General features: G+C 38.6%; 1 protein-coding gene across 14 annotated transcripts in view; it reads right to left on the bottom strand.

Annotated features, from left to right (window-relative positions):
* Positions 1–25193, bottom strand: part of ZNF385B (zinc finger protein 385B) — a 408464-nt gene that overhangs the window by 9888 nt on the left and 373383 nt on the right. For all 14 annotated transcript variants that reach the window (XM_082689365.1, XM_082689372.1, XM_082689373.1 and 11 more), the window contains one exon: positions 19694–19856. In XM_082689365.1, coding sequence (XP_082545491.1) covers positions 19694–19856 — 163 coding nt within the window. The remainder of the gene's footprint in view (positions 1–19693; positions 19857–25193) is intronic.

Raw genomic sequence — 25193 nt, 5'->3', positions numbered from 1 at the left:
TCACTTTGGCATATCAAGGTTGAATGAGTTTTCTTTGGGTCAATAGGACGTCTTGAAGGGCAGTCAGGCTTAATCCCTGTTACTGATAACTGACAAGAAGGCTGAGCATCAGGACCCTGGCAGCAAAGAGGCAGAGGAGTGGACTTCTCTGGTGGTGGGACCTACAGAAGGACTAGAAGAACCACATGAAGACCTTACACATGGTCCTCCCGAGAGAGGAAGAGTCTGGACACCTACCATGCAGAGGGCATCAATGACTGTCATTAAGTACAAAAACATTTGTCCTTTCTTCTTTAGTTCCTACTCCTATCTGTAACAATTGGAAAGGGCAAGCACTAGAAATTATAGGATGGGGAAGAAGGGAAGAGTAGACAATGCCCCTTCCCATGGCCCAAGCTGAGACAGGAAGAAGGAAGTGCTCAGTTGGATAAGAGCTTTAGGTTTCAGTAAGACCAGACTTTCTGATATCTGATGTCTTTGACGAATGAAAAAGGGACAGTCAACAGAGGAAACAGGCAATCATGTTTACTCCACTGAATTCATAAATTCAGTAAGCTGGTTTTATAAATAGCATTGTATATAACATCTCTGTATACTTGCCTAATAATTTCCTCAGGACCTAAACTCTGAAGGGGAATTACTGGCACAAAGGGCACATATGTTTTTGAACTTGTGATGCACATTGCCAAATTGTGCCCCAGAATGGTTACACAATACTCTCAAAGCTCTCTGTCCTAGAGTGTGCCAGCTTCTCTGTATCTTTATCAGCTGAAGTATCCATTGCCTTTGCCAATCTGACAGATGAAATATAATAACTCATTACTAATTTGATTTGCATTTTTATATCGAAAGGGTTGAATATCTTTTCATAGGATTAATGATGATTTGTGTTTCAAAGTGATATTTTTTAAAAAATTTCTTAATTCTGAAAGGGAGCAAACTTTTGAACTAAATGCATTTTTGACAGTTAAAAAAATTTTACCCATAGTAAGAAGTAAACTTTACCATAATAACAAGCTTTCTTTTACACACAACTAGTACTGTTGTTTGAAGCATGGTTCTAAGAAGCTGAATTCTGAGCCTCAGTACTATTTAGGGAAGTATGCTTTTATGTAAAGCAACAAACTGTCCTAATGATTACTCCAGGAAGTTTTATCTTACAGTGATAGAAATAACAATCATAATCCCAAGTCAATGGCTGATATGAAATGAAAACTCACTATAGACCAAGCACTGCATTAATAACTTCTATTCATTATCTCATATATTTTTCACATAAATTAATGTGGTTGTTACTGTTACTATCTGCACCATTTAATTTCATTTTTTACTGAAGTATAACGTATAAACTGTAAAGTACATAAAGTTTAATGAATTTATACATATGCATACATTTGTTGAACAGAAGATATAAGACCTGTAGGAAATACAGGATGCAAGATACTGATACACAAGATATAAAGCTGTAGATGTTTCCACCTTTCTAGAGGGCTCCCCTGAACCTCCAATCAGCTGATACTCCCTCTCCCTCTAAGGTAACCACCATTCTCATCTCCATCAACTTAGATCAGTTTTGCCTATTTTTGAACTTCACAGAAGCCAAGTGTACGGCTTCTTTCACTCAACGTGTCTATGAGATTCATCCATGTTGCTGTACATAGAACTTTGTTTCTAAGAGCTGAAGAGTATTCCGTTGTATGACTATGCCACCAGTAATCTATTTGCTATTGATAAGCATTTGGAATGTTTTCAGTTTTGGGCTATTTTGAATAATGCTACCATAAGCCCATTTATATGTGTTTCTGTAGACATAGATACTCATTTTTGTTCAATGTATATACATGGGAGTGGAATTGCTGGGCCATTCGCCATCTATCTCCTATCTGTCTACCATCTATCTCTATAAAGCCTTAGTAGAGTCTAGAGACAGTTTTCCAAAATGGTTGTGATTTATATTACTGCCAGCAATGCATGAGAATTCCAGCGGTTGTACACCCTCCCCAGCACCTGTCATCGCTACTGTCAGTCCTTTTGGTTTTAGCCATTCAAGTGGAAGTGTGGCAGTGTCTCAATGAGGTTTTCATTTGTATATCTCTACTGACTGATGGTATTAAACACCTTTGCCTATTTTTATTGGCCAATTATATGCCTTCTTTTGTGAAATGCTTGGTCAAATCTCATGTTGTTGTTGTTTTTTAGCCTGAGAAAAGTGCTCAGGAAACCAAGGCCACAATTTTAACAGAATTGTTCTTTGTGCTTTCTGAGGTCACTGAAATATACTGCTGGTCACTTCTTTGTATAATTACATTTTCCTTTTTATACTTAATATTTTATTAAAAAGAATTAGCAACAGAGGCATGCAATGAAAAGACTGCTGGTCAGAGTCTTCCTTGCATTCACAAGCACCTTGTCCAACATCTCATTATTGTTCCAAAAAAACAATGTCCGCATTACTGCTTACCACTTATTAAATCAAGTTAGCTCACTTTCATAAGGAATTCTGAAATCATTCTGTTTTATCTTCCCACTTTCTGAATAATGAGAAATTAATGGGTGTCAGTCACAGTGTGTGCTTCCTTACGAGTTGTGCACTCTTGTGAGAAGTGAAGCTAAAAAGCCTGTGGTGCTTTGTGTCAGACCAAAAAAACAAAAACAAACACAAAAACAAAAAACCCCAAAAAACCCCAAACCCCGGAAACAGTGCAAACCTGTACGCTTGTTGATTGGTGTGCTGTGGAAGACTTCCTCACCATTGGCTTCATTTGTCCCTTCCTTATCTACACATGTGACACAGTAAAAGTGATGGAAACCACCAACTGATGACAGATATTTTTAAAAGTTTAAACTGGAATTGCATTCAGACAGTTAATGGATTTGTGTGGGGGGTGGGGGGGAAGGCAGCAGCACACAATCTGCAATAAAAGATGTACAGATGCTAGAGCATCACTATGTTGGTAGACGCACAAAGAAAGGGGCATTCATTTCTAGTATAACAGGTCTGCACCTGTCTAAAGGAGCAGGAAGAAAAGACCAACATTGCAGATAATGATCAGAAAAAACAGTCAGTTCCCCCTTTTTATTTATTAAATGTTTTCCTGAAAGGTATGTGCAAAAAGATCTTGGAAAACTTGGTAATAATTTGAATACACTATTTAAAAGAGTGGGTTTTTTTTTTCAAATTTAAATTTTAATTAATTAACATACAGTGCAATATTGGTTTCTGGAGTAGAAATCACTGATTCATCACTTACAAACAACACCCAGTGCTCATCACAAGTGCCCTCCTGAATCCCCATCACCCATCTAGTTCATCCTCAGCCACCTCCCTGTAGCCACCTCAGTTTGTTTGCTATTGTTAACCGTCTCTTATGGTTTGTTTCCCTCTTTCCCCATTTTAAAAGAACTTTTTGAAAGCATGGCTCTCTTGGCAATGCAATAACCACATATCCTTATTTTAAAATTTTATAATCTTACAGATTAGATTTGCTTAAATTAGAAACATATATAGTGAAAACTTATATAGCTGAAGAACAGGTCAGTAAATAAGACAAACAAAGAGGAAAAGAGTGATTCTATAAGGGGAATAAACACAGTCAGTCAGCCTCCCCATGGAAAATTTGTCCTTCTTCTTAAGTTGCCTACCAATGTTACTAGCCCCTCATTAGCAAACATCTGGTATATTGTTTCTTACAGCAATGAGGAAGCTGGATGAGTTTGTCCCTGATGTTACCTTTTCTTCCATTTGCCTCTATTTTCTTTACTTCTCTGAGGAAAAGGTGTATGCTTCCATCTATCTATCTTTTATACTTTTTCTCTATTTCCTATAGTTCTGGCTACTTTTTTCCTACTGGGTTCTTTCTGTTTACAAAATGCTGAGATTCCCGTGTGCCATAAGTCATCCGCTGACTTGGTTCATTCCTGGAATCTTCCACCTGTCTTCCCTTTGATGCAGAACGTGAAGTGGCCATGTGAAGTGGGTCTTCTACTTCCTTTCTTCCTGTTTATCCTTACCCACCTAAAAAAACCAATGGTCTCTCTCCATTCTTCTCTTGTATTGGCCCCAAATTCCTTCTTGAAGTGCTTTTCCCTCTAGATGTCCACAGACACTGGCCTTGCCTGGTTCTCCTTCAACGTCAACCACAGTCCTCTTCATCAGCTCCTATTCTTTTGCTTAGTGTTGGCATTCCTCAAGATGGCGCCCTTACCCTCTTTTGGATGTCATATGATCTAATTCACTCTAATAACTTCTACCACATTGACATAGATTCCTAAATCTGTAGGTGAAATTTCCACCTTCCTCACAGGAAGTTCAAGATCCTTTTCCCCTGAGTCTGTGGGACATCTATTTTAGATGTTCCATGGGTATTTCAAACTCAACCTGCTTGACACTAAATGAATGATCTCCACCAAGGGGCCATACCAAGTAGTCCCCTTATCAATCAATGACATTACTAGTTATACATCAGAACTGTCAGCAATGACTCTTAAATTCTTCCTTCTCTTACCCTCTATGTTTAACAAATGACCTAAGTTTATTGATACTATCTTCTAAATATTTCTTCTATCAGCCTTATTCACTCTTTATCCAGCACGCATTTCTTTAGCATCTATTATGTGCCACTGCCTTATTTCAGGCCCTCATCCTTTGTGGATTGCCATTAAACTTCTTTCTAGATCTTGCAACTTCTAGTCCCCAAGCTCATTTCCTCCCTCCTTTCCTTGCCTATGTTCTCATAATCCTCTTCATATAATTATATTTTGATCTTGCATTAACTATAATTTTTCCACAGTTACAGTTATTACCAAGATAGAGAGATTCTTCAGTCCTGCAACAATGTCCTAATTCATCTTTGTGCCCAATGTACAGAAAGCTATAGGTGGGCAATTAGTATGTTGAAATAAGGAATGTTCAATTCAATGCAATCCCTTTTAGCCTCACAAGTAAAAATACCAGAAATTCACTGTTAATGGCTAAATCATAAAGTGAAGTAAATATAGAGAGAACAGACATTTCTGTTGTTGATTATGTAAAATACTTGTATCGTTGTTGAAGATACATATAAGCAATCAATATTTAATGTCATTTGAAGTTGAAATAATTCTCTTAAGAATGGGTCTCCTTGACATGTACTAGGGCAGAGTCATAACAACAGGTACATTGTGTCAGGGCCATTATTTTGATTTGATAAAATGAACAAATCTATAGATTTTACTATCTTCTTTATTAGGAATCCTACATAAGCTTACACAGAAACAATAAGTCTGTACCTATGCCAGAAAAATCTAAAGCACCTGTGAAAACAAAAGAGAATCAAAGTATAGCCTATCCTCTTTGCAAGTAAACTGATATCCTGTTCTCATGGCAAGGTTTCATTCATAGCAACACTGTGGGTCTTAAGTTTGTAGCTAACAACCCATTTTAGCAATGTTGTAAGCAGTCATTAACAAATAACGTCTCAATACATTCATCTGAATTATCAACAGTTACATGATTGATATATTTATGCAATAATATTCTTTAAGAAATTCCAAGTACTATGATTATGCCATTATTTCATTTTCTCCACCGTTTTAGGTAATAGATGTCCATTACTAAAGGTGATATTTTGCAGGCTTTGTATCTTAGTGATGATACTACTCATAGCCTACTCAGATCCCTAAGGCCCCAGAACACTTGGAGTCTTCTAGCACCATTTAGCTACTTCCAAGTAGATTTCCTCATTTAGATTTGATCTAACTCCAGATGTCCCCAAGCATTACCCAGCATAATGCAGACTGGTTTATCTTACAACACCTACTAAGTTGGTTGACTTGCTTTATTAGTCACAGGACTTCTTTGTTGGAAAGTGTCTGATCTCAATGCCTCACTTGGAGGATAAACAGCCAAACAACCTTTGGAAACAGAAAGCATTCCCTATATGGCTTATGTCATTTTGCAGACGTGGAAAATAAAACAGAGTACTGTCTGTCATATCAATACAAGCCCAGAGACACAAGTAGCCAAGAAAAGACACAGAAACTAAAGTTAGTTTTAAGAATTCTCAGAGCACTCAAATATTATTCACTGGGTCAGCTGTGGCTGGTGGGGCCCTTCCCACCTAAGGCTACATGCCTCCAGCTAAAGCCCGGAAACTCTGCCTCTTCAAACACGGTGGATCACTGTGAAGCTTGCTAATTCCTAATTAACTATGTTTATGACTGATTTTCATATCTTGGCCTTTAGACTAATCCTGGAATCAGGGAAAATTGTCTATAAAATTGACTCTACGTTGAATCAGAATCTATATATCCTTATTTTATTATTTTTTGAAAGATTTTATTTATTTATTTGACAGAGAGAGAGAGAGAGAGAGAGAGCACAAGCGGGGGAGGGAGGTGGCAAAGGAAGGAAGAAGGAGAAGCAGGCTCCCTGCTAAGCAGAGCCCACCAGATGCAGGGCTCGATCCCAGGACCCTGGGATCATGACCTGAGCCAAATGCAGACGCTTAACTGACTGAGCCACACAGGCACCCCTCTAGATCCTTACTTTAAAAAAACAAAAACAAAAGCTTATTTATTTGATGTAACTTAGGACCCATGAAAGTCAGGAGACCAATTTTCTTTCTATTTTTTTTTTTAAAGATTTTATTTATTTGTCAGAGAGAGCGAGCGAGTGAGAGCAAGCACAGGCAGACAGAGTGGAAGGCAGAGTCAGACAAAGAAGCAGGCTCCCTGCGGAGCAAGGAGCCCGATGTGGGACTCGATCCCAGGACGCTGGGATCATGACCTGAGCCGAAGGCAGCTGCTTAACCAACTGAGCCACCCAGGCGTCCCGTGGAGACCAATTTTCTAAGTTCAAAATAGTCCCTGTACTGTCTTTTGCCAGACTGAGATCCTGAGTTAGGATATCCCACTCTTTCCTTTTGAAAGCCTGTGTCAGTTGGGGTCTGGCCACTGGGCTGCACCCTGCAGTGATTTTGTGGTCCAATGAAATGACAGTCATTGCCTAGCTCTGCATGACAACTGCCCTGTCGTCCTTCATGCCACTTTGTTGGGGAGCAGAACCTGCCAGTCCCACACTCAGATATAAAACAGTGGCATCTCCAAGTATCTCCCTGTTAAAAGCTGGCAGCCCAACTCTATATCAATGAGCTGGCACGGAGTCTAGTGAACATGTCACTTTTCTAAGGAAGCACAAAAGAGGGCTTGTTTGCTAGAGCTGGAAACTAATGAACAGCTTTCTCCTATTTTGTGTAGTTTTCCAGCCATTTGACTTGTACAATAGAGAAATCATATTTCAACTTCTTCAGGTTGAAAAATTGCCCCCTTTCCGATTTGTCACTGAGAGATGTGAAACAGCTCTTTCTGAGGCAGCTTTATTATGGAAAATAGAATAAGTAACTCCTGTCACTCAAATCAAGTCCCTCAGGGAGTAGGTCCAGTAATGATTCAAAAGCCAGGACTAAGAGTAAAAACTAATTTTCGAGGTAGAATGAGAAGCAAGTTCTTTTCCTTCTAAATGAATGGCCCTTTACAGGGGAAACATTGGTTTGCAAGGTATGAGGAAAAACATGTGAATTCTGCTCCTCACACCTCTTCCCTCTCTAGATGCAGAATTTAGGGGTTAGCTTGAAGCTCCAGGTAGACTGATTAGATAAGGGAAAGGTCAGCCTGAGAGGTATTGAGGACACAGGGTCTTTTTTCATCTTAAAAAATGTATCTTTATTTAATAGAGAAAAATTCTTTTAAAAAATTACTTTCTTCAAATGAGCTCATTGCCTCAGGCTGCTCCAGGGAGACGACTGTGGGCGGCCACTCTTGAAGGATTATGGGGATACTGTCTGTCCTAAGGAGACAGCTGACTTTCAGGGGCTAGACTGCCCAAGTGTAAGAAAGCTACCAGTCCTTTTAAAAATACACTGCTAAAAGCCAATCATACTTTTACATTTTGAATCTAGCATTTGTGCCCAAATTCAATCTGCTGCTTTGTTATGAAATTGTCAAGGCCAACTTTCTCCTTAAGGCCTATCAGTTGCAGGAGAAAGTCTGTTGACCATAGACAGTCTCCTTTTAACATTAAAACTAATGTTAATTCAAGAGACCTGGGCAACCAAAGGGGTTCATCTAGAGGTTCTCATCATCTAGATCCCTTAGGAATACTGTGACATGGGGCCTTTCAGCTACAAAGTTCTTTTCCATCCTGCCCTGAGACATACAATAAACTCCTCAAGTCACTGGAAGAGTCTAGACCACAGGGATCCATGGCACCAGAGAGGTTAAGAACCTCTGTGTTAATGCCCATCACTTCATGCTGCCTTCTTTCTGTTCCTAGCCATCATTTCAACGACGTTTTTACCAACACCCTAAATTCCCTTCCTTGTTCCCAAGAGTCCTCTCAGTGCTTCAGGTATTTAAACTAGGCTGTCTCTCACATCTAAGTCCTGTGGCATACTGGTCCTTCTGATGAATTCCTCTTTCCTTTCTGAAACCGGGGCCCCTGTTTGCAAGGCTACCTTCTTTCCCATCAGGCAGAGGGAGTTTAAATCCTCTGCCTAGGACTTCCTCTCCGTGGACAAGCTCAGCGCCCCTCTCTTTGCATTTAGCTTGTCATTATTTGTTCAACATTTGCTCTTCCAGACTGTATGCTCTCAGGAGGGCACAGCCCAAGTCTGCTTGATTCACTATTACATACCTAGTGCCTAGCATAGTGCACTGTATTCCGTGGGGGCTTAATAAATACATGCAAATAAATACATGCATGAACAAACCATTTTCTAACTTTTGATCTAGTGTATTACCTGCATTTTCATGTTGCTTTCATTTACTTTAAGGCTGCATAATACTGTAGTGAGTGTAAGTACTTTATCGAAATAACTTCCCTGATACTGATCGTCTTGTTTCTACTTTTCATTAATAAAAATACTGCTACAGTAGGCATTTTCAAATGTAACATTTTATTTTTTTTACCTTGTATTTAGGATTATTTCATTAGTATAAATTATAGGAACAGGAATTTACAGGTCTAATGGAATGAACATTTTTATGTATTTTAAATTTACTGTGACATTGCTTTCTAAAAGGATTCTCTCAATTTAAAGTGCCATAAGTAACATAAACAGATATCTACTAGTGGTTTTTCAAAATACTCAAAAAAACTTTTTTTTAAAAAAAATATTTTCTTTATTTATTTGAGAGAGAATGAATAAGAGAAAGCCTGAGAGGGGAGAAGGTCAGAGGGAGAAGCGGACTCCCCAAGGAGCTGGGAGCCCGATGGGGGGACTCGATCCTAGAAGTCCGGGATCATGACCTGAGCCAAAGGCAGTCACTCAACCAACTGAGCCATGCAGGCTCCCACCAAAAAAACTTTTATTGGATATTTAATCTTATGGATTAACCAAAGGACTGGATAAAATTTTTGTTGAAAGAATAAAATAAATAATTTTTCCTTAACTCAAAATGTGATACCTTAATTTCCCACTTAGTAAAAATATTTTCTTTAATAGCAGAGAACCAAAAGACAAACTGTTTTAACTTAAATATGACCATTTTGCTAGATTAATGAGTAAAAAAAAATCATAAAACTATGACAGAAGTTCAAATATTTGCCAGCAAAGAATAAAATAATTTCTATTATGACAAGAAAGTCTAATATTTATGTCTTTTCATATTTGAAGGAAAACAAAGCACATATTTTCTAGAGGCTAACTAGTTAATAGCATACAAAAATTATTTTAAAAAATTGTACACTAAGAAAATTTTTTGCAAGAAGCCAGGAATAAAATGTTTGAGCTGACAAGTTTCTCATTTACTGACATAAATGCTGGCAAGGACTTGTCAGGCAGGAGCGTGTTTCTTATTCTGATCACACTCTCCCTCTCCTGCTCAGTAGCCAACCCTGGCTCCAGGCGGGGCTGCTTCTCCATAGGTAGCACCCAGATTCCTCCCTCCACAAATGGAGATGGGTTGGGATATCCTTTCTTTCAGTACCGTGTTTATGTATAGTGCAGACTGCCGACCTATGAGGTGGGGTAGCCATCTTACTGAAGACAAAGGAAAAAGAGCTAACCAGTGTCCGCTTGCCCTGTCCACATACTAGAGAAGGTGCTACAGCTTCCCCATGAGATTCTTCTGGATGGTATTAATTTAATATATGCTATCTCTGTGACAGCCACATGCAGGATGAAATACCGGGAGCTGTGGAGGCCAGAGCAGATGAGATACATTAACCAGTGGGAGAATGAGTAAAAAGAAAAGACTTTTCCTCCATTTATAGAAATGTGAGGAAGATCAAGAAGGTCCCGATACAACTTTACATGTCCCACTGGGAGAGTCACACTCATCAAGTCTTAATGTCTGGAAGGAAAATGCAGTGTAAATAATTACTATGAGATAAAAGAACAAGTACATAAAAAGGAATGGAGTACAGGTCACTGTTGCATGGAGGCAAGGCATGGAATGATCATGGAATCAAAAGGGCGGAGTTGGGACATTTCTTTGAATAATGGTTGTATTTTTTATGGCTAGCATTTATTGAGTATCTCGTATGTGATAGGCACTGAGGTTGCCATTATTGGTTCATTAATCCTGACAATTCCGCGAGGTAGGTCTTAGCCGTCCTATCTAACAGGTGGGGAAACAGGTTGGTGAACATGATTTGATTAAGGTTATCTGGTAAGTGAGAAGGGGAGCTAATATGTCTGAACTTCAAGCTCATGCTCTTTTTACTATGTTATATGTACAAGGTAGGTAAATGACACTCAAAAATCATACCCTGGTTAGTATGTCCTCATTCAAAGACACTCAAAACTTGATTTCTCAAAAATAAAACCCGTTGTAAAAGATGGTGGGAATAGAAATCACACAACCTTTCTGAGGTGTCAGACGTCTAGAAGTGTCACTTAGTGAAAAAAATATCAAATAACCTTAAGGAAGCAGTGCAGTTAAAGTTATACACCCTCATCCAAAGGTGGCAGAGCATGGGCATGGTAGTGAACTGGGGCTGCCTGGCAGAGAATCTGGGCTGGAAGCTACATTCTCTCTGAGCAACTCTAAGCCACCATTTCCCCTTACCTTCTAGTATCCATCAGAGGACTATATCATTATGTAAGTTAGCATCTATAGGATATTTAGTATATTAGCCTTGGGCACACAATAATCATTCAGTTACATGTTAATTATTAGTAGTACAGGTGTTAAGATAATTTTTTGCATCTGATTCTAGTAAGATTGGATCTGTTTTTCTAGAACAGACTGTAATAGGTGCAGCACAAAGGAGGACAGTGATAGCTGCCCAAGACGGGGGCACCTGTCGCCTTTCATGGATGGCAGCAAGAAGGGATAACTGCACAAAAAGAAAAACCCCAAAACTGTAAGAACATCCATAACGGGCATTTTCATTATGCTTTACATTCTGCCAAGGGCTTGCAAAATCTTTTCATTTGATCCACAAAACACCACTGTGACGTAGGGAGAGCATTATTCCCAGTTTACATATGAGAAAACAGGCTCAGAGAACATAATGCCTTCTCCGGAGTCACGGCTACTTAAAGAGCAAAGAGTGCCACAGTCTGCAGTTGTGCTGTCCAATTCAGTAGCCATGTGTAGTACTTACAATTAAATAAAATTAAATATTCAGTTTCTCAGTAGCACAAACCACGTATCAAGTGCTGAACAGCTACGTGTGGCTCATGGTACTCATGTTAGATAGCACAGATTACAGACCGTTTTCATCACTGCAGAATATTTTACTGAATAGAACTGGCCTATAAAAACGAGGACATCATACTATTTATGTGTGATATTATGTCCAGTATCCACAACAGTGAGCCTGATTCTCGGAGCAAAAAATCAGAGAAGGAGAAAATATTTTATAAATGTTTCTATGAAAAACACTTTAAGTTTTATACCATAAAGCCAAATTTGTGGGGTACAGTGAGAATTGAGCTGAAATTCCCCAAAGTGCTTAGTATCAGTGCCTTGAACACAGAATCTACAAATATTTACTGTGTGATTCTATTTGGTCATCCACCCATCTCAAAAAATATTTCACTGTCAGAGAATTCTTCCTGAAGCAAATAAGTGGGATGTCATAAAATATTTGTAATAATCTTTGTTAAAACCTCAGGGGGCATTTTTGGTGGTGCATTTACAAAATTACTCGATGTACATACAAAATCCTCTTATATTCCCATATCCTGTCAATGCAGAAAGGTTGTAAATAAATGTAATCAAAAGAGATGAATACCAGTTAAAATACGTCTGAAGATGAGAAAATCTTCCAATAGTGTTATAAGCCTTAATGAGGAGATAGTTGAGGTTTTGCTTTTTGGAATGTTTTATAACATATCCCTAGTAAATTATAAGTTAATGGATCCTCAGCAGGTCAGAAGTGAGTCTCAACTTTTGGTTCATTTTCTTAGAGTGATGCTACGGAAATAGTTTTCAGAAGTGGAGAAACTAACAATAAATGCTCAGTCTTATTTTGAAGCAATATAAAATCCTCACAAGTTTCAGAAGTTGGCTTCCCGAGTCTGACAAACACTTAACTATCTAAGAACCTTTAGCCTTGCCTGGCAGGATGCTGTTGTCAAATTCAAGGTGGATGGGCAAAGATGGAGGCAGATTCCATTTTTCAATTGACTTTGAAAGTCTTAATGATATATGTACATTTCATGAAACTATGAGCCTTAGTATAATGGTCTGTTCTTTTTAGACAGATGGGACTCAATTTATGTTCTACATGATTGTACCCCAGAATTTCAGACTTAAGATGTTTGTCATAAATATAGTTAATCTATTATTTTATGAGGGATACTAAATCTCGGCCTCCTGGATTTGGATAGATGTATGCCAAATTTATGATGGCACTTGTCTATAAATGACAGATGCTGCCAAAGCAGAGCACTATCATTTTCTTCAAGTCAACAGCACAAGGTCTTGTTGCCAGAGACAGAAAGGGGAAGAGGCAGTTACAAAGAGCTTGCTGGCTAATCGATGGAGTCCTGTGGCAGTCAGCGGAAATGAGAAGTTGTCATTTGGAAAACTTGGCCCCATTTGTAACAACACATAAAAACTATGAAACACACAGGGGAACCCATAAAAATGACGAGCCAAGGGTCTCTCCATTTGTATCCCTGGCAGAAAGAGTCTTTGACAAAATTGAAAATACACTTTCATAAAGCAATAGGGTAACCAGAAAAAACTGACCTACAGCTTTGCCAGGTAAATCATACTAATCTACTAGTTGATAACTACTTCTGGTTCATGCCCGTGGAATTGCCACAATGCAGAAGCACAATATGGCTGGAAACGAAAATGAGCTGTTCTGAGGTATGCTATCCCTTTTCCTTCCTTCTTTTGTCGTTTCTGACAAAAAGCTCCCATGGGTATGGGCTACATAAAACAATTTCCCTATCCCCAGTGGGAATATTTTATTTTTAAATTTTATTTATTTGACAGAGTACACAAGTAGGCAGAGAGGCAGGCAGAGAGAGAGGAGGGGAAGTGGGCTCCCTGCTGAGCAGAGAGCCCGATGGGGGGCTTGATCCCAGCATGCTGGGATCATGACCTGAGCCGAAGGCAGAGGCTTTAACCCACTGAGCCACCCAGGCGCCACCCAGTGGGAATATTTTAGATGGAATGATTCCAAATGCTATTGAAGCTGTGGACAGACTTCAGGACAAGCCAGCTGGACCCTTTAGAGGGCAGTTCAAGGTTTCTGCCATATTGGGGATGCCCTCCCTAGTGTTCTCCTCTATTTCAGCAAGGATATTTGGCTCTATAATTGTCAGACTAGAGTTTTGAGAACATTTGTCATTTACCCAAAATGAGTATTTTCATTCAAACTTGCCCTGGAAAAGATCTGTAATGTCTAAAGCTTTGTTCTGTTGCAGTTAAATGCTACAGACAATATACTGCATAGAAAATAAGGATTCTTAATAAAACAAAGCCTTAATGCTTCTTTTAGTTTCATAGTTTCTCCTGAAAAATATCAGCAGTCAGCAAGTAATTTAAAAGTAATGCATGGAGGTGAGCAGGAGGATTGGGTTAAACAGGTGCTGGGGATTAAGGGGGGCACTTGTGATGAGCCTTGGGTGTTGTGCGTGGGTGATGAATCGCTAGGTTCTACACCTGAAACTAATATTACACTGTACGTTAACAGCTGGAATTTAAATAAGAATTCTACCTAAAGTAATGTATGGTCCTACTCACTAATTCTTTTAAAAAATGGTTTCGTGATTTCTGACTTTGCCCACTGGGACACTTGTATTTATTCCTAAGGAAGAAAAGTTTAGAAGTAATGGGAGTAATGACATATGTGTGGGTCAGGAAGTCCTGACTTTATTGGGATATGAATGGTGTGACCTTATGTGAACTAATTCGCGTTTCCTTGACCCAGGTTCCTCATCATTACGATATTTTGGGGAGCAGCTTGAAGGTGGTAACCATATATTATTTTTCTTTGTAGCCCTAATATCCAACACATTAAAAAACACACACACAATAGGTTGGAAGCTCTTTGAGGGCAAGAAAATGTTTTTGTGTTCACTGTCGCACCCTAGTATCTGGCAATACACTACATCATTTAGTATAGAAAACAAATATTTCCTGAGTAGATAAATGGATATAAAGTTTGTTGCATGAGTGAATGAAAGATGGATACTAATTTCTGCCCTAACAGTCAAAGGGATATGGAGAGGTTCATACAAAAACACATATGTGACTGGATTTTATAAATTGAACAAATTTAAGGTGTTCCTATTGTTATATTTCAAGCAGAACATGCTGGTTTCATTATCTTTGCTCTTAATTGCATTTATAAATACATCTATAGCGTTTTGAATCATTCCATCTGCTTTCATCTGGTTAGACAGCAACTGATTAAAAGCTGTTTAGTTCTAAATAGCTTTACATACTTTGAACTAGAAATGGATTTTCCCCATTTGATATCTAATTAATTAAAAAAATCTAGTGTTAAGACTAGACATATGGACCATTAGGTTGACTACCACAATATTTTATCATTAGGTTGATTATAAAAATATTTTATTATTTTCAAGAATAAGGCTTTTTGAAGGCTCTGGGCTTTTCTGAACCCGTTACGAGGGGTCAAATGCTGTCACAAAGAGCATTCCACTTGATGTATAGGACATATTATCACAGGAAAGTGTACTGTCATATGGCATTATGACACTTGAACTCCAGGGAGAAATTTGGGTTGAGTGTCTGGCTAATACGTTCCAGCCATCTTCCTGAAGCTGTTTAATGCTTGCTGTGTTTTGACCCTAATTCTCCTAAAGCACATTTCTCCTCCCTCCTACCATGTTTTGAACTCTCACTGATGCATCATTAGAAGTTGGGATGGATCCTGGGAGACCATGAAACCATTTCTTCGCATTTTACATCTAATTCTATACCAACTTCTAAAAGGTGAATGGGACAATTATTTTTATTTTTTTTCAAAGATTTTATTTATTTATTTGACAGAGAGAGATCACAAGTAGGCAGAGAGGCAGGCAGAGAGAGAGAGAGAGAGGAGGAAGCAGGCTCCCCACCAAGGAGGGAGCCTGATGCGGGGCTCGATTCCAGGACCCTGGGATAATGACCTGAGCCGAAGGCAGAGGCTTTAACCCTCTGAGCCACCCAGGCACCCCAGGGACAACTATTTTTAACTGCCTTTAATGAAGCATATTTAATTTTTTTCAATCATGTGGTCAGAACTTCTTACAATCAATGAAATACAAACTATTATTGTTTAAACTAATTTTGTTTACTGACCTGAGAGGAAAAAAAAAGGAAAGCTTGCCACAATACCCTGAAATATTTATATCTGATAGCTCCATTCTAACAAATCTATCTCGATTACACAGATCCAGCTACAATGTGAGCCCCATGGTATCTCCAAATGGATCATAAAATTAAAAAAAAGAAGTTGCCACTTCTTAGAATAAATAATCTGTGCTCTTGAGGAAGAGGCAGAGATCATCTGTGGGTGCCATGTTCCTTGTTGGATACTCTGAAATAACACTTCTCCTTGACTGCTATTTGGTGAATCCCAGGATGCTGCCCTCCTAGAAGGTCCCTCCCTTAACTTCTGGCTATTTCTGTTCCCTCAAGATTTGCCCTCTATTGCTAGGTTACTGCTCCTAAAATATGAGACTGGAAACTGAATTAGTCAACGATATGGATGTTGTGAATCTGGATATCTGAAATCTGGTGGCTGAGACATCAAGTAACAAATACATTCATTTTGATTTAAATGTCTAAAAATCATGTAAATACTGCTTAATACCACTTGATAGGAACTCTTCTTTCAGAAGAGAAAGACCAGTGCTAGGCAAACCATGGTTTTCCACTCTGACTGTTACTCTGATTTTTGACTGACTCCTTAGGAACAGTATTATCTGAAATAAAACATTTGGTCAATTAAGTGCCACAGTCACTATTCCTCTTCCCTTCTCCCTCTTCTTCATCTCTACATTCTGCCTAGACCATTTATAAAGGACTGGTTTTCGTGTCCTCTGTTCTTCTAAGACAGGGACTCTGAGTGTGTGTGTGTGTGTCTGTGTGTGTGTGTGTGTGTGTGTGTGTTTTAAGTGGGCTCCATGCTGAGCTCAAACTCATGACCTTGAGATCAAGAATCAGATGCTTAACTGACTGAGCCACTTAGGAGTCCTCTAAAATAGGGTTTAAAACGAAATAAAAACCAGTTTCCAAAAAATCTATAACTTTGACAAAGCGGAGGGAGCTTTTTAAGGATTTAGAAACAGATAGTCAGCAATAGGTTACATATCACATTGTTTAGGCCAGATTGCCCATCTGGGCAAGGTTTCTAATTTTACAACTTGAAAATTCTACTACATATATGTGGGAATTCTTATTCATTTGAAGGTGACAAAAGAACATATGTATCTATTTAGCAAACACAACACATTTTATTTTTAAATGGTGCCATCTTTGACAACTTTGGTATTGCCTTTGCTGATATCATAGAACAAATAGTGTATTCCATTAGTATTAATATTTATGGAAAGCATGGGGAAAGGAAAAAATAAAGTGAATGATCCAACCAATGAATTATCAAATCATTTATACAGATTTTGAGTAAGGAAACATGGAGAATGAACTAGCCCCAAAACACAGGTGGTTGTCATTACTTCTGGTCCGAGTCTCAACAGTGACACAGTGAGTGAAGCCAATACTATTAAACCAAGTACTCTGGGGTGGATAGAGAAGTGGCAGAGGAAGCAGACAATGCAGGATTAGAGACCACCTCAGAGCTATTGAGGAAGAGATTCTGTGGTTGAGATTTGTTTTCCCCTCTCCCCACTCTCATCCCCTAGGATCATTCTAGATCTCAATTCTCTTCCCTTTTTATACCATTGCCTGGTGTGTCCCTATTGCTTACAAGGCAAACACAAGTGCTTAGAAAGTCTCTTTCATTGAGACCTAACTAGTATTTGATGGTAGGAATAAATGCTTTGAATTGTTTAAACTTTAACATATGCTCATTGGGTACCTTGTAGGTATGAGAAAAGCTGTGATTGTGGCCCAGGCCCCTGATTTTCCATTTCTAGATTGCTCTTTCCTTGGGTCTATCCCCTAGTCTTTGACTTTTTTTTGTACTTCCTTTCTTCTTCCACATCTTTCCTTCTCTCTCTTTTTAAAAGATTTTATTTATGACAGACAGAGATCACAAGTAGGCAGAGAGGCAGACAGAGAGATAGGAGGAAGCAGGTTCTCCACAGAGCAGAGATCCTGATGCGGGGCTCAATCCCAGGACCCTGAGACCATGACCTGAGCCAAAGGCAGAGGCTTAACCCACTGACACCCAGGCGCCCCTTTCCTTCTCTCGTTAACTGTCTTCTATACTTTCATTGATTCTGCTTTCATTGATTCTTCTTAATTTCCACTTTTAACATTTTTTTTCCTGCTCAATACTTTTACTACTATCCCTGGACAAACCCAGTTCCCAAATAATTCATAACTAAGGGGAACACTGAGCACACACAACAGCAACACTGGAACATTTACAATACCTACCAACTGTGCTATTAGCTCAAGACAGAAAATAGGCTGAAAGAATGGAGTGACACTAACTTCCATTGTTTTATCATGTTGTACATAAGTTCTGCTGTGCTTAAGGAGCATAATCCAGGTAATAAAACCTTTGGCAGAGTGTTGTTTCATAGAGGCAACAATATCCTGTAGAAAATGAAACCAAGCAGGAAGTCAGGAGATGATGGATTCTTCCAAACACTGGGTAACCTCCAGTAAATAACTCCTGTACTGTGGACCCTGGCTTGGTTTACCATTTTGTAAACCTTAATATCTGATAGACCTGTGTGAAGGATTAATTAGATAATATACATAAAAAGACTTTGTTCTTTAGAAGGGGAGAAGTGTGATGTAATAATCTAGTATTTATTATCTGTTCATCAGATAACATGATTTAGTGATTCTATCAAACCAAGAATAAATGTTTTTATTATCAAATTTGGCTTAACTCACTCCTACGCTGCAGGGTGGTTGGAACCACCATTCCTGAGACCTAATCAATAATTGTCCCTTCCCAAATAGTCTTTTTGTCTTACCAGGGTTTTTGAAACTTCCTCTAATACTAGTAGGTTTGCTCTCCTCCAAAGCCCTGAGGAGCCACAAGAAAGCATTCTTAAGTCTTCTCCTAAAATTCTACAATGATTTCAAGAACAGAAGAGAATCAGAAGTGTGTGTCTGTGTGTGTGTGCGGGCACGCATGTGCTTCCAACAACACAAAGGTCCTCAAAAAGAGTCAAACATTGAGAAAGGGATATATGCTCTTAGTCACCCTTCATAGACACGGTTCCTCAGTTAGTTACTGAAACACGATTACTTATCTATTTATCCAACCTGGGCCTGAGAGGCAGTATGAAAACCTTCTAAACATCCAATTTTATGGTGTACATGCTAGAAAATGAATTTTTTTCTCTTCTTCCTGAATCATTCAGTTTGAACTTACTTAGAAAAACTGCTGATTCATTGGACTATGAAATACAGACTCTTCTTAAGAGGCATTTCCTGTAGTAGCCCATTTCCAATTATGTAAAGCTCTTCTGCTAGTCAATTCATAACTTTTTAAATAACTCCCATAAAATCCTCAAGCTTACTTATAACTCTGAGGGGAACTCTCCATAGACCTTCAAAAATCAAAATCTTTTATTACTGAACACATTTCCAGATTCACTTAATAATTCCATTTTCAGAAAACATCACCGTTTTGACCCGCCTTTACTGTGGTAAAAGAATATAAAAATGCCTATTAATAAACAACTTTAAGCATTCCTTCACTGAAAAAGTCTACGGCAAAAGACAAACATAAAATGAATAAAAGGTAATAAACTCAGTATTTTAGATCCATTTCTCGATTTTTGTCTAAACACATTATGACCAAGTAGCCTCTACTTACTTTCATGCATATATACATATATATTATATATATATATTCACACACATACACACATATATACTTAAATGTATGTATTTAACAACATGGAATGGTAACATCAAATGCTTAGGTTCCGTGCAAACACATAACCTTTCCTGTGAAGGAAACATATTAATATTATAAAAACAAATCATGGAGAGTAACATGCAACAGCTGAGGAGAGAAGAACGGGGTTGGGGCAGGGGACCCAGAGAAACACAAAGAATGTAAAGAACAAAAAGTGTCATTGACCTGATTTGTCAGAGCTGTTGCCTGTGATTGGAGTGATGGAGCAGCTGGGATTAGCCTTTGCGCTGTCCTTGGAAGAAACCATTTTGGGTTTATTTTTCGTTGCCTCTAGTGCTTTGACCTTCTTGGCATGTTTACTTCCTTTGTAGTGGGCCTCGGCCTGGCTCTACAAAGGAGAACAAATCAGGCTCATTTTTTTGCTACTTACAAACACCACAATGGATGATCATGCAGGAAAATATACATTCAATCGTAGGCACCACGGACATTTACAACTCAGCCCTCAACAAGGTTTTTGGCATTTAAGGAATTGGTAGACCAGTTCCTAAGGGGGTTTTGTGTCTTGAAACCCTCAGTACGGCACAGAGGACCCGTGTCTTTAAAACCCAGACATTATTATGAGTGGACACCAGGGCCAGGGCACACTTCTGATGAAGCTGAGCCTTGTCACTGGTGCCCTCCCGCCACTGCCCGTTGGGGTTCCTCTTCAAACACTGAGCTGGCAGCAAGCTGCTGCCAGTGTCCTTCTACAAATACTCCATTTTGTTTCCCTTCAGGTAAAAGCCGGTTTGCCTGTATCTACTTTCTTCTAGGCTCTGCTGTCTCAGAGATCAACTGATGTAACAGCAAGCTGCTGGTGAGTGGAAACAGAGTTACATTTTAGAGTCTTCTCCATGTGCTTCGGAAGATCCCAGTTCCAATAATGGATAATTTAAGCCACAAAGGAGGGACAGTCCTTGTTTCTAATCTCAGAAGTGATTCTGAAGTCAAAGCAGTTAGTTTCCCAATCACTTGTACTCAAAGCATAGGTGGAACTGTGACTTCAATACCAGATAAAAAGGAAGAAAAGAGATCAAGACAAGTGACTACTAAAAACCTTTAAAAGACAAAAACAAATTACAGCAAAACAAGAAAACATTTAACCAATTTATTGGCATTTGGAAATCTTCTCTCTGTCTAAAATAAGGATTTTGTATTTTGGGCATCTAGCACGAATACACATATTAACAATAGAATCTAAGTATATTTGCTTCAATTTCATTTTGAGTAGACCCTGAAAATAAAAACATGCATTTGATAAAAATAAAAAACCAAATTATGACATAGATTATATGACCTATTAGCTTAGTTATAAAGGTGAAATAGGTGATAAACTTATCATAAAATGAGTTTTCAATACAATTTTTAAAATAATAACTTTTTTAATGTCAATTTTCCTTATACATTTGTATGTACTTAAAGATGATTATATTAACGCTTTCATCACTTTCCTCAACAAGCCGAATACAGGGTGTGTGTGTGTGTGTGTGTGTGTGTGTGTGTGAGTGAGCACATGTGTAAGTAGGTGGGTAGAAGTGACAATGGACTGAACAAGCCAGGTTTTAATTCTATATTTCAACTAACGGTATGAACGTGATTTCCTTAGCACAGAACACTGATCACCCGAGGTCAAAAGCCTTATATTGATGGCATACAGGACCTAACTTCCTCAACATCTTTTCATAAATTTCATTGTAGATCATCATCGACTTATAATTACTCTTAGTTGGTTGGCTCAAGGACTTCTCACACTGTTCTCTGCCAGGTTGGAAAAAATAATGATACCAAGGGAGGAGAAAAATGGAACCTAACTTATTTACTTATTAGTTACCAAGAATGCTTAAATGCAGCTAATATGGATTATTGGATACAAATTAAGAAAATACACAAATAAAAATTTAAAAATTGATTACATGAAGAGATAATAATAGTGACTAGCATTACTGAGGCTCTGCCAAGCACAGTTATAAATGTATTGTGTGTATTAGCTCATTTAATCCTCATAATATTCTGTGTGGTAGGTACTATTATTAATTAGCATTTTACAGAAAGAAAACTAGGCACGGAGAAGTTAAATAACATATCAAAAGTCACAGAGGTAGGTGTAGAAGCCACTTTGTCCATCTGAAATGCTTACATGAACACTCCTATTTAACTGTATGCCCACACATTTACATACACATATTCACTCTGAGCTAACATTATAATTGTAATAAAAGGAAAAACTTTTTTTAAAAAAGGGAAAAATTACACACTGGAAAGCCACACTGCTTTTAATGACTCAGTGAAGATTATGTCTTTTTTTTTTTTTTTTTAAAGATTTTATTTATTTATTTGACAGAGAGAAACCACAAGTAGATGGAGAGGCAGGCAGAGAGAGAGAGAGAGAGGGAAGCAGGCTCCCCGCCGAGCAGAGAGTCCGATGTGGGACTCGATCCCAGGACCCTGAGATCATGACCTGAGCCGAAAGCAGCGGCTCAACCCACTGAGCCACCCAGGCGCCCCAGTGAAGATTATGTCTTAACAGAAGCTTCTATGAGTAGGAAAAATCTACTTCACGGAAAATACTCTCACATAGTATGTTAGGCCTGCTCCTTCCTAAAGAGCTAAGTAAGTCCCATCGTTTAGGTATATAACAATTTCTACATGATATCAGGATACCTAATAACTCGTCTTTCCAAGTATACTGAATATGTGATGTTACTTTAGTGCCCTCCGGCTAAATAAACATATGGTTCTCTAAATAAAACCTCCTAGCACAAGATAAGCAGAGTGTCATTTCCTCATTACAATTTCCTGGCATCACTGCAGAAAGTTAACAGCATCAATTAGCACTTGAGATAAAGATCCAGCTAAGTGACACCTTGCTAGATGCCAAGATGGAAAGAACTCTCCAGAGCCACGATCCACTTTCCTTTTGAGTTCTGGGGCACGGAGAGAAGTGCAGCAAGGGAGCTTAGCTTCTACTCAATGTTATTTGGGAAGGACTCATGGAATAAAGATAGTGGCAGGCACCACTCATTCACATTTGGCATCTTTCCAATTGCCATGTGGTATTCTTGGTAGTAGCACTTTGCTCTCCTCAGTGCTGTATCTGGGGCAGTGTCAACAGCTTCCAAATCCTGGGCAAATCTTCAAGTGAAACTGAGACACTGTTAATAGTAACACGATTAACCTGACTTCATTATCTAGGACTCTTCTTAGTTGAGGAGTGAAAGAAACAAGGACAAGAGCCAGAAAACCCATGAACTAGGGAACACAAATCAAGCCCAATCGACCACGGCTCTTGTGTCACTTCTGAGAGACCTGGTTGACCAAACTGACTTGCTTTACACCTCAGTGACTGAATGGCAGGCACGTATTTGCCTAGCTCTACTGGCCTGCTTTCTGCTTCTCTGCCAAAAGTACTGCTGTGCCCCTAACTGGCAATGGGCAAAGAAACCTCTTGCCAAGAATTGTCAGAATTAGAGAGTTGCCTAAACTACCATATTGACCGCCACACGAGAATACCTCAGGATCTATGCTCTTCTCTCACATGTCACCTCAGTAGCAGCCTGACCATCTTCTGGCAGAGGAAGAGAGTTGACAGGAAATGACATCCTAGAATTTTCTTATTTGTTTATCTCCATGTTTGTTACTACAGCCTTTTGCTTTTCCAAATCCTCTCCATCTCTCAGGACCCCAATGGTCCAAACAAAAAGGAAAAAGAATGAGATGATGTATTGGTTTAAAAATAAAAACGTAACACTAAAAATATCTAAAATTCACTGTGCTCCCATTTCTGATTTTTACCTTCTTTCTTTCTTTCTTTTCTTTTTTTTTTTTTTTTTAAGATTTTATTTATTTGTTTGACAGAGATCACAAGTAGGCAGAGAAACAGGCAGAGAGAGAGAGAGGAGGAAGTCTGCTCCCCGCTGAGCAGAGAGTCCAATGCAGGGCTCCATCCCAGGACCCTGAGATCATGACCTGAGTCGAAGGCAGAGGCTTTAACTCACTAAGCCACCCAGGCGCCCCTGAAACACAACTTTAAATTGTGCTCACCTTTTTGGAAAGAAAAATGCAAACTTACAAAGTGTCTGGGAAGAGCAATGTTACTAGAGAAAGCCCTCAACCATTTATTTACCAGTAGAACTCGTCTTGTTGCACTTAAAAAATTAATTAGAACTCTTCCCTTCATTAAAGAAAGTTCATCATTAAAACTATTGGTGTCTATTTTTGAGCTTAGATTTCAGGATGTTAAATGGTGTTGTACGGGAAATAACAGAGGTCAGTTAATTTTCAGAGAAACTCTATAAACTAAAATGTCAAATAAAAAAGATGTCAAATGAACACAGGCTACACTAACAAGGGGAAAACATTATTATTGTACAAAGAATTATTTAATACCTGCCATGTGCTAGACATCCAGAAAAATTAAAAACAAAGACCTCTACTCACAAGAATGGTTGCAAGGAAAAATCATGCATGCAAATAGCCTCAACTCAGACCAAAGAGTGGAATGATAAAATGGGATGTAAAGAGTAAGAAGGAAGGACAGAAGTTACAAGAGGTAAATCTCTTCGGATTGGAGGTGATCATAGACGCTTCAGGAAAAAGAGGTATCACAGTTGGGGCCGGCTCTGGGGGGCACTGTGGTAGAAGGGGGAGAGGGAGGTATTTCAGGCAGAGGGAACAGCATGTGCTAGGGTAGTGAAGTCCAGTGGACTATGCTGTATTCCTGGGGCATGTTGGCTTCTCAGCATAACTAGGACACAGATAATAAGGAACAAGAGGGAAAGGCCGCTGCATTGTGTTACCCTGAAAATTATCATCCCCTGTAAAAGAACATGTGTAAGAGTGTTCTACAATTAAAAAAAAATGTTCTTTTTGTAGGCATTTTATAGAGAAAATGATTATAAAGTGGGATGTGGCTTTTACATCACAGATTTTATCCTCTGCTCCAAACTATAATCCTGTATTATAACAACTAAATTATTTCTACTGAAGCTTTAATAATTGTTTGAGATAAAAGCATGGCACTTAAAAATACTACAGTTAAACATATTAAGGAAAAAACTAAAGACTACTGAGTATTAGCTAAATAATTATTTGAATTTTTGCTTTAACAAGACTATTACTAACAACGAAAAGGCTGTTTGCATATACTTGCTGCATTGACAAAATCACACACTCTCAGAGACAGAGCTATAACGTATGAAACATAAGACGCAAGATGCAAGAACAAGGCTTACTGAATCCAGAGATGGCTGGTAAGTCTTTCTGCTGATATTTGCCGTTGTAAGGTCTACAGTATCAGTAACGACACACTACCGGCTTTGATATTCATTTCATTCAATCCTCAATCTATTGAGATCTCTTGAAAACAAAGTCTAGACAAAAATTACAACCGATATGAGACTTTAGCATAGAAGGACATGATGTTTTTGCTAATTTCTAGTTTATAGCTAAGTGCAACACTCCAGGTTGCTGGAGCCTGTCCAGAGTTTGTCGCGTTGCAGAAAGCCGGGAGTGAGCAAATGTAATCCCTGAATTCCTGTGAGCCTGGGTTCTGGCCTCAGACTTTCACATTTAATGACTTTACATTTCTACATATGTAGAAAACCCCATCAACTCCAAATATTTCTAGGTGACTAAAGAGAAAAGTAGTGGCTGTCTAGGAAGAAATGATGTGCATGCTACACTG

This window comes from Mustela nivalis (assembly GCF_964662115.1).
Source record: "Mustela nivalis genome assembly, chromosome: 11".
Taxonomy (NCBI): Eukaryota; Metazoa; Chordata; class Mammalia; order Carnivora; family Mustelidae; genus Mustela; species Mustela nivalis.
Note: the sequence above shows the minus strand (reverse complement) of the source record. Positions and strands in the feature narration are given on the sequence as shown.